Raw genomic sequence first — 13,760 nt, forward strand, 5'->3', positions numbered from 1 at the left:
AGGCCTTCAAGCATGCATTTTAGGCATTTATTTATTTATAGCCTGCTTTTCTCCCCAGTTGGAACTCGAGTGGCTTTTAGAACATCATCATTCTACCCTCCTCTAGAGCCTTGTGAGGTAGACCAGGCTGAGTCTGTGATGGCCCAAGAGGTCACTACAGAGTTACCGTGGCAGGATTCAACCCCAGGTCTCCCAGGATCCTACTCTGCCACTATATCCATTACACCATGCTGGCTCTCATAGTATGATGAAGTCATTCAAGATGGTCACTGGTGTAGTTATGACCTTATGATGAAAGCTGTTGCTTCAGAGCTGCATTTTTTCCTATTCTACCTCCTTCCTCCCCTACCCCCAGCTGTAAGAAAGTACCAACAGTGCTCATATTTTCCCTTCTTATCCATCTACTGTAATTTTCCAATAAGGAAAAGAGGGAGCATCTAGAGACAGTGTAGCCCAGCAGTCATCTAGCACCAAGTGGATGTTGGGATTGTCACAGTTTGTCACCTGAACGTCCAAGAATATGGGTTATCGCAGATTCTTTATGATCGGATATAGTGATTATCGCTGTAAGGCTGGAGGTAAGAGACATCTGCAAACACGATAGACATGTTTAAGTGACTGCCTCCTCCTGTATCAGCCAGCCCTGGCACTGCATGTTCTGTTCCCAAGCCCTAGCCTCTGTGCTCTGCTTGGAGAGGTGCAGGGATGGGTACCAGACAGGTGCAGCCACTGAAAGCCCTCCCCTTGGCTCTTACCTTACTGTGATTGAAGATACTAGACCAAAGCAGTTCTCTTTATTCAGGCTTTTAAGAGGGGTCCTATTTTACGATCCTTTGATGATCTATTTGTAGCCCAAGGACAGTTTTATGATTATAATTTTTGGTTGCTATACACTGTACTGTTTCTATGACCATGGTTTATTTGTTTGCTAATTATTTTTAATTGCATTGTTTTTACTTTAGAATGACCTGAACCCAAGTGGATAACTTTACAATAAATGTGCAGGTACCCCTGCATATAGTCTGGCAACCAGCACAAGATTTGGGGTTGGGGTCATGAGGGGACTGCAACATCATTTATGCTGCTTTGTCACCTCTGGAGAAGCCTGGAAGTGACAGACCGTAACTCTATGAATTGTGGAAACTATGGTTTTAGCATAGAGCAGGGGTGGCCAACAGTAGCTCTCCAGATGTTTTTTGCCTACGTCCCATCAGCCCCAGCCATTGGCCATGCTGACTGGGGCTGACAGAAGTTGTAGGCAAAAATGTCTGGAGAGCTACCGCTGGCCACCCCTGGCATAGAGCTTCCAATGATTCCTAAAGCTACCCTATGTTACTTCCTGGTTTTCTCCAGAAGTTGATATAGGAAAAGCCAGTGGGTTTTTAAAATTATCTCATTGGTACTCAAAGGGGCGGTGGATGTCTTCTGCCATAGTGGGAAGCTTGGCAGCCCCACCTACCTTAAAAAGCTGGGAAGAAACCTCCTATTCCGGTTAAACATCAGAGCCCTGTGCCTTTTATGAAACTTCACCTAGAATCATAGAATCAGAATCATAGAGTTGGAAGGGACCTCCAAGGTCATCTAGTCCAACCCCCTCCACAATGCAGGAAACTCACAAACACCTCCCCCTAAATTCACAGGATCTTCATCACTGTCAGATGGCCAGCTAACCTCTGTTTAAAAACCTCCAAGGAAGGAGAGCCCAGCAACCCTGATGAAGCCTGTTCCACTGAGGAATCGCTCTGTCAGGAAGTTCTTCCTAATGTTGAGCTGGAAACTCTTCTGATTTAATTTCAACCCATTGGTTCTGGTCCTACCTTCTGGGGCCACAGAAAACAATTCCACACCATCCTCTATATGACAGTCCTTCAAGTGCCTGGGCAGATAAGGAGGATCAGGGAGAGGGGGCCTTGGCTTACAACTAGCTCTGGAAGACTGTTTATCTTGTCATTTAGTGAAGCATATTCACTGCTGTTGGAGCAGACTACGGTATGCCTGAAAGACAACTTTTGAAGCACAAGGGCCATTTCAAGGTGCTCCATCCAGCTTTAAAATGGAAATACTGAACTATAAATGCCATACTATTTTAAGAAATGCATGAATTGTTTTCAGTTCCAGTTCATGAGCTCAATTCTTGGCAGAAGGGATACCCTGTGGTATCCAGTACTTTCAATGGGGAAACACTTTGTCTTAGGAAGAATGTATATAGGCAGCATCACACAAGTTTGGGGCGACCAATTTAGGCATACCAAACCCACTCTGCCCCCCTCACCTTAAGGCAGGCCCGTAGCTATGAGGGGGTCTGTGGGGGCACAGCCCCCTGACTGCTAGGCAGGGCCTTCTGACTTGGGGTCCCTAACCAGCCTACAGTGCCTCAGCTGCATTCTTCTCCATTCTGCCATCATCTTTGCTTCTGCTTGCTTAGGGGCTGGAAGAAATCTCTGACCCCTCAGCAAGCAGAAACAATGGAGCACTTTCAGTGCCCAGGACTGAAAGTTAATCTCCCTGTTGCTTCTGCTTGCTTAGGGGCTGGAAGAAATCTCTGACCCCTCAGCAAGCAGAAACAACTGGGCACTTTCAGTGCCCAGGAATGAAAATTAAGTTCCACCTTGGGCTGACGTTGGGCTAGAGGGCGACCTGCAAGAAGAGGCCGTTCTGGCCCTCAAGTGGGGCGGCGGGGGTAGGGGGCAGATGGCTCCATTGCAGACAGGGCAGAGTATGGTAGGCTGGCACACACAAGTGGAGGTCCTGGCTGCAGTCCGGGACTGGGAATCAGTGGAGAGGTGATGTTCACCTGCAGTGGTTTTCTGGCCTGGTCTCACTGGCAACCTGAATGAGGGTGGGAGCTGCGCTTGGGCAGCCTCGGCTCACCCTCTGACAGGAAGAAATCCGAATTGGAGGTCTTGTAGCCCCGGAAGTCAGTTGCGACTTGGTGGTGCCTTCCATCCCCCCCCCCCCCTTGTCCTGCCGGGCTTGCCTAGCTGGATCATGCTACAGGTAAGGGCAGGAGACTGTGAGGCACATATCTAAACCTCTGAGTGGCTCCCACCAGAGCTGCTGGAAGAGGGGTGGAAAGGGATCACCTTGGGGCAGATGTGGGGAGGGGGGAGGCTGTAAGGCAGCGAGCTGGCAGCTTTCCTCCTCAGCGGTGATAGGAGAGAAGGCCATGGAGGCTGGGGCCACTATGTGCCCCCTAAAAAAATCTGGGCCCCCCAATTCTTCAAATCCTGGCTAAGGGGCTGCCTTAAGGAAGTGAAGGAAGTACCCTTCAGACATGTTTGGGAGAGCAGGATTTAGGTGCGCCAAACCCTCCCCCCCCTCCTAATTCTAAGCAAGTGAAGGCAGCACCCTTCAGACATCTTTGGGAGAACTGGAGGTTTGGCGCGCCTGAATCATGATCGGCAAACTCACGCAGCTCCCCTTAATAAGGAAACCCGAGCGGATAGTAGGGCGCTCCAAACCTCCGGCTCTCCCAAAGATGTCTGAAGGGTGCTGCTTTCACTTGCTTGGAATGAGGGGAGCGGAGAGGGTTTCGGGCGCCTGAATCCTCCGGCTCTCCCAAAAACGTCAGAAGGGTGCTTTCTTCACTTCCTTAAGGTGATGGAGAGGGAAGAGTGGCTTTGGCGCGCCTTCACTTGCTTGTAGTGAGAGAGGACGGAGAGGGTTGACAGCTCATCCTTCCCCACTACTACCTCTGTGGTTTTTGTGTTACTGTCAATCATCGACTTGGAGACCAGGCTGCAGGAAATGTGCGCAAGCGCGCTTCCGTTTCATATGCCAGCAGAAGGCATACACGGGAATCCGGCGCCTGCGTGTTACAGAATTTGTTTCCGAGCTGTGGCCTTTCTTTTTTTTTAAAGCTTATTCAGAGGCACCGCCTTTCAGTTACGTCAGTCCCTTGTCACTAAATTTGCGTCGTTGCGGCAGATGTCTGAGTCCGATACATTATGATGCCAATTACAAAGTAGGCCGGGGAAGCTGTTCCCTGTTTCTGAAGCTGAGGGGCGCATGCGCTTGGGAAGGTCGTGGTACCAAAAGCCTGACCAGGAGGAAGTGAGGTTCCTTGCTGCTAAGCAAGTAGGTTCTTCGTGGTGGGTAGAATGGAAAATACTTGAGGTAAATTGCAGAGTGGTGAGAATTTCTCTCCCACCCAACCTAATCTCACTTAAAGTTAACTCCTTAGCCAGTTGCATCTGGACTGTGCGCGCGTTTATTCCAGAGCAGGAAATAAATATGCGTAGCATCATAGCTCTAGAATGGTGCCTTGAAGTTAGAAAGTACTTCAGAGTCCTTTTCTCTTTTCCTGCATCACGTGTTCACAGCAGCATTCTCACGAAACGGGGCAGGAGGAAACGCTTTACTTCCAACAGTTTTCCTGCTCTGTAGTTTCTGACATATCTTTGTTTAATTTGGATTTAGAAACTGAAAGCCAATAGTTTTGATCCTACTAAGTCTCAGTCTAAATTTCTTCCTTTCTAATTGCCTTATTTCTACTTTACACTGTTTGGCGAATGTGTGCCTCTCATGCCAATGTTAATGATGATTAACATCCTAGTGTAACAAGAAAATATGGCAGCCCTAATCATAACCATATTTTGACCTTTATATCTCGTCATGTTTCTTTCAGTAGATTTTGTTCATTGTGGCACTGTCCAGGCTATGATCAACTAGCTAGTTGTCTCTAGTGGTGGAATGTGAGATCCCAAGTCGTTAGTGAGTATCAGGGATGGAGGGGAAAGTTTTGTCCTCATTGAGTGTGTTGTATCTTACTGCTTAGCACAGAAGGGAGTGGCAGCTATTCAGTAATAGGACAGGAAGGAAACAGGAGCATTTGTGGATGCCAAATCCTGCTTCTTGTGATCTCAGAAACTGAAAATTACCTCTGAGGTCTGTCTGCTCCTGAATATAGTGTCCTATCCAGGACATGTAGCTATCTTGGATTGCTATATATGTATGTTTGAGTTAGGTTTTCAGAGTCTCCTGTTTTCAGTCTTCCCATTTATACTCTATTTATAATATTCTCATTAAGTTATGTATTCTTCCAAACATTTTTTTTAACTTTTTACTTTGGGTTGGCAGGTGGCTCAAAAATGGAAAATACTTCTGCGGATGAAGAAGAGGATTGCCCAGAATTGATTCCCATAAAGGAGCAGGAAATTAAGGACAGTGCAAGAATAGATGTTCAACCCAACAAGGCTTCTAAGATTCCTGTTACTATTATTACTGGATATTTAGGTAATGTTGTAATCATAAATGATCCCTATAGCATCAAAGTAAACCAATCCCATTGCTATATGAAGTGTTGCTTCATTCTGTTTAGAATTACATAAATAATTCATACATTATATCTCCTGCATGCTAACTCTAGAGGATGGATGATGTCAGAGTTTGTGTAAAACTTTTAGGCTAATATGAAGGCCTTTTACAAATGCTTAAGTCCTTTGCTGTGGTATTGCTATCAGAAGCAATTACAAAAACTGGGTTGTTAGTTGGATGCAAACTGAGAACAGTTCTATTCTCAGGTGTAGTACTGAGTGTTCCACGGAAATCTATGTTCCATGGAGCCCTGAAGGGTGTAGCAGAAGCCTTACTTCTTTCTGAGCTTGATCCTAGAGTCCTGTTGATGGGAGAGATATTATGAGGGCACAAAATCCATGGCATTTATGATACTATGGCTATCGCCGAAGTAGGGAAATCAACGGAAGAGTCTTCATAAGCTCTATGTGGTTTCCTGGAGCGTCGGGACCTAGCGACGGTGATCCATGCGACGGTCACCTCACGACTGGACTACTGTAACGCCCTCTACATGGGGCTGCCTCTGTGCCGGACCCGGAAACTACAACTAGTGCAGAACGCGGCGGCCAGGCTGCTGCTTGGTCTCCCAAGATGGGAACATGTACGGCCGGGGCTACGCGAACTGCACTGGTTGCCGATTGTATACCGGGTCCAGTACAAAGTGCTGGTTATTACCTTTAAAGCCCTATATGGTCGAGGACCGGCCTACCTGAAGGACCGCCTCTCCCCGTACGAGCCCCAGAGAGCACTGAGGTCAGTAGGAAAAAACAGACTGACTACCCCTGGGCCAAGAGAAGTTAAACTACAGAACACCCGCTCACGGGCCTTCTCGGCTGCGGCCCCATATCTCTGGAACCAACTCCCAGAGGAAGTGCGGGCCCTGCGGAACCTTGATCAGTTCCGCAGGGCCTGCAAGACCACTCTTTTTAAATTAGCTTTTATGAACAGCTGAAGTACATTTTACAACGAAGAAAATCCGCCATTAGCACTAACTAGAATAGCGTCAATGATAATGTTATAGTTTGTTTTAATTAATGTTCTACTGGTTTTTAAGGTTATATTAATGCTTAATTTAATGTTCTTAATGTAATTGTTTTATTAATGCACCATTGGTTACTATGTTGTTTATTAATGTTTTATTTATTAATGTACCATTGGTCACTGTGTTGTTAGCCGCCCTGAGCCTGCTTCGGCGGGGGAGGGCGGGGTACAAATAAAATTTATTATTATTATTATTATTCAAACATTATGTAATGTGGAATCAAGATTGTGTTGGTCTGCTCTGTTGCCAGTGGTATGCCCACCTTATTATACAATGGTATGCCCACCTAATTAAATAATGCTTGCATTTTGTATTTCACATTTGCAGGGGTATGTATACATAGAGACCTACATATGCTGTGCTCTCCGCCAACCCCATTCAGATATGAAGTCCAACATCAGGCATGTTCCCTGTTCTCCAGCATATGTGATATGTGAACATCAGTATAGGCCTAAAGCGCCACACTAAAGGAGGAATTTCAATAATGCTGTGATAGGAAAGTGCTGATTCTGCCTTTAGGTCTTTACCCGGAAGGTGATAATGCCCTTCTGAGAACTCAAAATCTTCAGTTTCTGTAACTAGCAGTGCAATTCTGTGCAGAGTTACTCCAGTCTAAATCCACTGATGTCAATGTTCTTAAAATAGAATAACTTTGCACAGGATTGTACTGTAAGCATGACCCATTATAGCTTAATTCATATTTACATTTATTATAGTGTTAAGAGATATAGCTGGCTTAAGAATTTATAAAATAGAGACCTATGAGAAGTTGGGAATTTTTCTCCTCCAACCCTAAGCTCCTATTCCAGAATACTATAATTTTTGAGGGGCTTCAACAAACTAAGTCGTTTTAATTCATAGTTTAGGGTCTGCCTTAGAACTTGATATAATGTTGACAAACTGTTTTTGGTGAGGGAGTATGATCCAAGTGTATTATAGTTTGCTTCTTTATTTTGAAGTTGACCTTGTTTAACATAGCTTGTAAGATGTGCCTTCATACTACTTCTAGTGCTTCATTGTCTTCAATTTTTTTTAACTCAACATAAAGTTTAAAGCCAAATGGAAGTCATGACAGAGTTGCTTGTGTAGTTAATTATGCATAATGAAATTAATTTAGTGTAGTCATACTTTATAACTGAATAAACTAGTATAAAAACAATGAATGTTCAAAACAAATACAACCAAAAGAAACATAAATACTTTATAAACAATTTCTATATCACTAAAATACATTGTGTTCCAAAACTTTGAGGAATATCAGAGTTCTTTCCAAAGTAAGAAAATGCTAAGTAATGTAATGCTAAGAAAATTCTAAAAATACAATTTGAAAATGTGTTTTTTATCTCTACATTTCTCAAAATTATTTGTTCCTTTTTATTTAGCATAATGGGCTTTTTAGCAAATGAAGTTCATTTTTTTTTAGGAGCTGGGAAAACTACTCTTCTTAATTATATTCTGACAGAACAACATAACAAGAGAATAGCTGTTATCCTGAATGAGTTTGGTGAAGGTATGTAAAAATAAAAACATGTAAAAACAAAAATACCTGAATGTACAAAAATATGTATTTTTAAATGCACACAAAAACTTGTATGCAGAATTAAACTTTGTTGGTCTTAAAAGAGCCACTGGACAAAAACTTTGTTCTAGTGATCTTCAGTCCAGGGCTCACTGAGCTGCACCAAATGAATTGGATGTCACATGATATTGGAGTCATCTGACAGGATGAGAGGGTTGTTGTTATTTCACCAGTGTCAAGGCTAGGATATTATGTAGCAGACCAAGAAAGCCAGGATAGAATACACCAGCCCAGTACTCCGAGGCACACTGTAGTGAGGAGTAAGTCTAGGGTCAGAGCTATAGAAGACTCCCCTCTCAGAGTGATTCATGCCTGATGGCTCTTCTTAGCATGTGTGCAAAGAGAGGCAAGAGGAATGGCGTCCTTGCTCTCTATATGGGTACAGTATCCACAGTTTTTCCAAAATGTAGCCAAAATCCCCCAGATCTTGGAAGTATCAAACATCAGTAACTACTTTCATATAATGTCTAGTGGAGGACACAGATAAAGCAACTGAGTCTTCTTTGATACTGAAGAGGGACCCCTGAATAATTAATGAATACCTCAGTAATAATAATAATGGAAAATATGGTTGTACCTTCAAAAGAGAATGTCTGATGCAACATTTAGAGTGACTGTTAAGAGGCCCCTCAGAGGAGCTTCTGCTAAACTGTTCAAACCAGACAGGCTAAGGGTGTGAATCCAAGATAGCAGGGGCCCCACAGAAAAGGAGCTTCTTGCTGATAACACAGAAGGACAGAGCAGGCGAAAACTACAAGAAATTACTGGAAGGAAAGCAGGAGGTGGAGCATTTGAATTAGATAAGAGGGGGCTTGTCTGCTTGTTTTGGGGATGAATAAAAATGGTCAGAAGGCTGATGATTGTAACTTAGTCATTTTGAGCTTATGCTGACAAGTTCTACTTTGATGTCAAAGTAAAATACCTCACTTAAAACCAAGCAATGTGTGGGGCTTCGTTATTACCTGCTACAATACATGAGTGATTTGTGAATATTTGCTTAGATTATGTCTCAGTCTTAATTGGGAGATGGTTTTTGCAAAACTGTACTTGAAGAATGCATTGCTGGATTTTACTGTTGCCTGTGTTAGGGTTTACATTTCTGTTGGGCACCCTGATCCAGATTGCTTTTTTCCATAAGATGAGAAGCAAAATCAAGTATTACCAAAATTTACCCTTCTGTCTAGTAGGACTAGGATCTGGGAGAGCCAGGTTTGAATCCCCACTCTGCCATGGATGCTTTCTGAGACATCTTCAGCCAGTCACACATTCTTAGACTAATCCACCTTCCATGGTTATTGTGAGGATAAAATGGAGAGGATGAGGTTGTCAGCAGCTTTCAGTCTCCACTGTGAAGAAAGCTGGGGTATAAATGAATGAAATATGTCTCTTGCCTGTTTTCTTACTATCAGTTATTTGCTTGTCAGGAGTTAGCTACCAAGTTCTATGCTTGAAGTAGAATTTGGGCTTAGGCTAAGAAACATTCAGCCTTCCCTGATAATTCAGCTGAAGATAAAAAGTCTGTTGAAGATTCTGTTGAAGATTAGTTGATGAGCTCTTTTGACTCCCTTACTGCTCTTCAGAATAAATAATCTAAACAAACACCCTTTTTAAACAGTGAAATTCTTAGGGTAAAACTGAGTTTTACTGTTATATTCTTATTTTCAGGAAGTGCATTGGAAAAATCTTTGGCTGTAAGTCAGGGTGGAGAACTCTATGAAGAATGGCTGGAACTAAGAAATGGTTGCCTCTGCTGTTCTGTAAAGTAAGCAATTTTTTAAAATGCAAAACTGGCCTTTGGGAATCTGAATTTACATCATCTTCATTAGGATTACCATTGAAAAATAACCTTTCTTTTGATTACTTCTTATTGAACTAAATATTCTGGAGAAGATGCAAGAAAAACAGATTGTATTGGCCTTACAGAAGCAAAATCTTAAAATTGAACTCTGCTGTTCAAAAGGATTTGCAGTTCAAATATAGATGGAAAGTCTATTGACTTTCCCCCATGCACCTGTAAATACTGCCATGTAACTTTTTGGTATAGAGCTTAAGAAAGTTTGTTTGTGATTGAGTTTGTTTAGAATATTGCCAACATATAATATAAACAAATAACTGGTTAGATCCACTGATTCCTCTGTGGAAGGTGCTGTCGTGGATATTCTTTGTTCCCCACTCCCCATCCTTTCTTACTCCTGGAGGAGTTATGGCATTCATGTCGACTAATGATCAAGTAAGTTGGGAGGGTGCACTGGGGAGGGAAAGGGGACAAAGTTGCCTTTCTTGCTTCTTCCACCAGTGGACTCCTGCTGAACTGAAGAGGAAGGAGTTGCCCTTCGCTATCCTCACTGCAGGCCATCAACTGACATGGCTGCCACTCCATGCAGCCTCAAGAATCAACTATCTCACAGTCGGAAATGTAGGATCCATCCCATTTTTGTATTTTTAAAGCATGTTTCTCTTTTTTACAGGGACAATGGTTTGAAGGCTATTGAGAATCTAATGCATAAGAAAGGAAAGTTTGACTATATTCTGCTAGAGACAACTGGGTTGGCAGATCCAGGTAGGTATAATTAGGGGTTCTCAGATGAGAATCTGGAATGGCATAATGGAAGTAATCTATAAATCCATATAGTTTCCAGTGATTTCTTGAGAGATATGACATCGGCTGCATTCGATACAGTCGACCATCGGCTACTGACGCGCCGCCTCGCCGACATTGGGGTTGAGGGGTCGGCCTTGCAATGGCTTTCCTCCTTTCTCCTAGGTCGGGGACAGAGGGTGGCTATTGGGGGGGGAACGGTCCCGGAGGCGCACACTGGATTGCGGGGTGCCTCAGGGAGCAGTTCTCTCCCCGATGTTGTTTAACATCTATATGCGCCCCCTCGCCCAGATTGCCCGGCGGTTTGGGCTGGGTTGCCATCAATATGCAGATGACACCCAGCTCTATCTACTAATGGACGGCTGGCCCGACTCCGCACCAGGGAATCTCGACCGGGCTTTACAGGCTGTTGCGACATGGCTCAGGCTGAGTGGGCTGAAACTGAACCCAGCGAAGACAGAGGTCCTTTGCGTGGGTCGCGGCGCTCTGGGAAGGGAAATAGCTCTCCCGGCCTTCGATGGTGCGCTATTGAAAGCAGCGCGCCAGGTAAAGAGCCTGGGTGTTTTACTGGAGCCTTCACTATCAATGGAGGCCCAGATAGCAGCCACTGCCAAGTCAGCATTCTTCCATCTGAAGCGGGCAAGGCAGTTGGCCCCTTTCCTCGAGCGTCGGGACCTCGCAACAGTGATCCACGCAACGGTCACCTCAAGATTAGACTACTGTAATGCCCTCTACTTGGGGCTACCTCTGTGCCGGACTCGGAGACTGCAGCTAGTGCAGAACGCGGCAGCCAGGCTGTTGCTGGGACTCCCAAAACGGGAGCATATACAGCCGGGGCTGCGTGAACTGCACTGGCTGCCGATTGTATACCGAGTCCAGTACAAAGTGTTGGTCGTTACCTTTAAAGCCTTATATGGCCGAGGACCTGCCTACCTGAGGGACCGTCTTTCCCCATACGAACCCCAGAGAGCACTGAGGTCAGTCGGGAAAAATCTAATGACCATCCCCGGGCCGAAGGAGATAAAATATCAGAGCACCAGAGCACGGGCATTCTCGATTGCGGCTCCTACTCTGTGGAACCGACTCCCCGAGGAGGTGCGGGCCCTGCGGAACCTTGAGCAGTTCCGCAGGGCCTGCAAGACCGTCCTTTTCAAATTTGCACACCCGGACTGTTAGGAAGATCAGAAATTAAGGAGCCGCCAACGCGGTTGAAGAACTATACCGCAGAATAACTCTATTTATTGAACTGGTTTTAATGTTATTAAGTTTATTGTTGATGTTTTATATTGTTAAATTTAGAGGTTTTATTATTATTATTGTATGTTTTTATAAAATGTTGTTAGCCGCCCTGAGCCTGCTGAGGTGGGGAGGGCGGGATAGAAATAAAATTTATTATTATTATTATTATCACTTCCAGGTTTTCCTAAAGTGACATCATGCTTTTGCTGATGGCCATCCCTCCGTGCTCTCTTCTAATCTTCCACAGGATGCCAGGCCAAACCTGGTAGTCCTAACATACAGTAGACCAGGGTGGCCAAACTTGCTTAATATAAGAGCCACATAGAGTAAATGTCAGATGTTTGAGAGCCATAACACATGAACATCAGATGTTTGAGAGCTGCAAAGAAGGAAGGAAGGAAAATAGATTGAGTGGGGAGAGGTGGAAAAAATTCAACTTTAACTTTAAATGCATTCTGCAAGCTGCTGGCTGGCTTGGCGACAAATGCCTTCTCCAGGCCCACCAATGGGGGCTTTGAGAGTCACAAAAATATGTATGAAAGAGCCAAATATGGCTCCTGAGCCGCAGTTAGGCCATCCTTGCAGTAGACCATACTTTTAAAGTATAATTGTGTTGTGAATAAGTCTTTTTCTCATAAAGGGATGTGTGGTGCATGAAAACCAACTACAGATTGTTACCACAAGTGTTTCATATTTAATTCTGTGTCTTGGGGGCTTGACTACAGAGATATGAAGGCCCAGGAAACCTTCAGAGGGTGGAAGTTTTTGCTTTCCTTTTATATTTAATATATTTTTCATTCTGAGGAAACAAAGAAATAGTATAAAAGATATACAGAAAGGAAAAAAGAGTTATCTAACATAAGAACATAAGAGAAGCCATGTTGGATCAGGCCAATGGCCCATCCAGTCCAACACTCTGTGTCACACAGTGGCCAAAAAAAAATTATTTTATATATATATATATATATATATATATATATATATATACACACACACACACACACACACACACACTGTGGCTAATAGCCACTGATGGACTTCTGCTCCATATTTTTATCTAACCCCCTCTTGAAGCTGGCTATGCTTGTAGCCGCCACCACCTCCTGTGGCAGTGAATTCCACATGTTAATCACCCTTTGGGTGAAGAAGTACTTCCTTTTATCTGTTTTAACCTGACTGCTCAGCAATTTCATTGAATTCCCACGAGTTCTTGTATTGTGAGAAAGGGAGAAAAGTACTTCTTTCTCTGCTTTCTCCATTTCATGCATTATCTTGTAAACCTCTATCATGTCCCCCCCGCAGGCGACATTTCTCCAAGCTAAAGAGCCATAAGCATTTCAACCTTTCTTCATAGGGAAAGTGTTCCAACCCTTTAATCATTCTAGTTGCCCTTTTCTGGACTTTCTCTAATGCTATAATAACCTTTTTGAGGTGCAGCGACCAGAACTGCACTCAGTACTCCAAATGAGACCGCACCATCGATTTATACAGGGGCATTATGATACTGGCTGATTTGTTATCAATTCCCTTCCTAATAATTACCAGCATGGCGTTGGCCTTCTTTATTGCAATCGCACACTGTTTTGACATTTTCAGTGAGTTATCTACTACGACCTCAAGATCTCTCTCTTGGTCAGTCTCTGCCAGTTGACACCCAATCAACTTGTATTTGTAGCTGGGATTCTTGGCCCCAATGTGCATTACTTTGCACTTGGACACATTGAAAATCATCTGCCATGTTGACGCCCACTCACCCAGCCTCAACAGATCCCTTTGGAGTGCCTCACAATCCTCTCTGGTTCTCACCACCCTGAACAATTTAGTGTCATCTGCAAAGTTGACCACTTCACTGCTCACTCCCAACTCCAAATCATTTATGAACAAGTTAAAGAGCATGGGACCCATTACCAAGCCCTGCGGCACCTCACTGCTTACCGTCCTCCACTGCAAAGACTGCCCATTTATACTCACTCTCTGCTTCCTATTACTCAGCCAGTTTTTGATCC

General features: G+C 44.0%; 1 protein-coding gene across 4 annotated transcripts in view; it reads left to right on the plus strand.

The window, feature by feature from the left end:
• The first annotated feature begins 3,761 nt into the window (after positions 1-3,761).
• The window catches only part of LOC132570585 (zinc-regulated GTPase metalloprotein activator 1A-like), a 36,645-nt gene continuing 26,646 nt past the window's right edge, over positions 3,762-13,760 (plus strand). Inside the window, exons 1-5 of one of the 4 annotated variants that reach the window (XM_060237425.1) lie at positions 3,762-4,116; positions 5,080-5,235; positions 7,761-7,847; positions 9,582-9,678; positions 10,385-10,476. In XM_060237425.1, the coding sequence (XP_060093408.1) occupies positions 5,091-5,235; positions 7,761-7,847; positions 9,582-9,678; positions 10,385-10,476 (421 nt within the window). In that variant the 5' untranslated portion in view covers positions 3,762-4,116; positions 5,080-5,090. The remainder of the gene's footprint in view (positions 4,117-5,079; positions 5,236-7,760; positions 7,848-9,581; positions 9,679-10,384; positions 10,477-13,760) is intronic. The other 3 variants (XM_060237424.1, XM_060237427.1, XM_060237426.1) reach the window with 3 other exon arrangements.

Source organism: Heteronotia binoei, chromosome 4 (genome assembly GCF_032191835.1).
Source record: "Heteronotia binoei isolate CCM8104 ecotype False Entrance Well chromosome 4, APGP_CSIRO_Hbin_v1, whole genome shotgun sequence".
Lineage (NCBI taxonomy): Eukaryota > Metazoa > Chordata > Lepidosauria > Squamata > Gekkonidae > Heteronotia > Heteronotia binoei.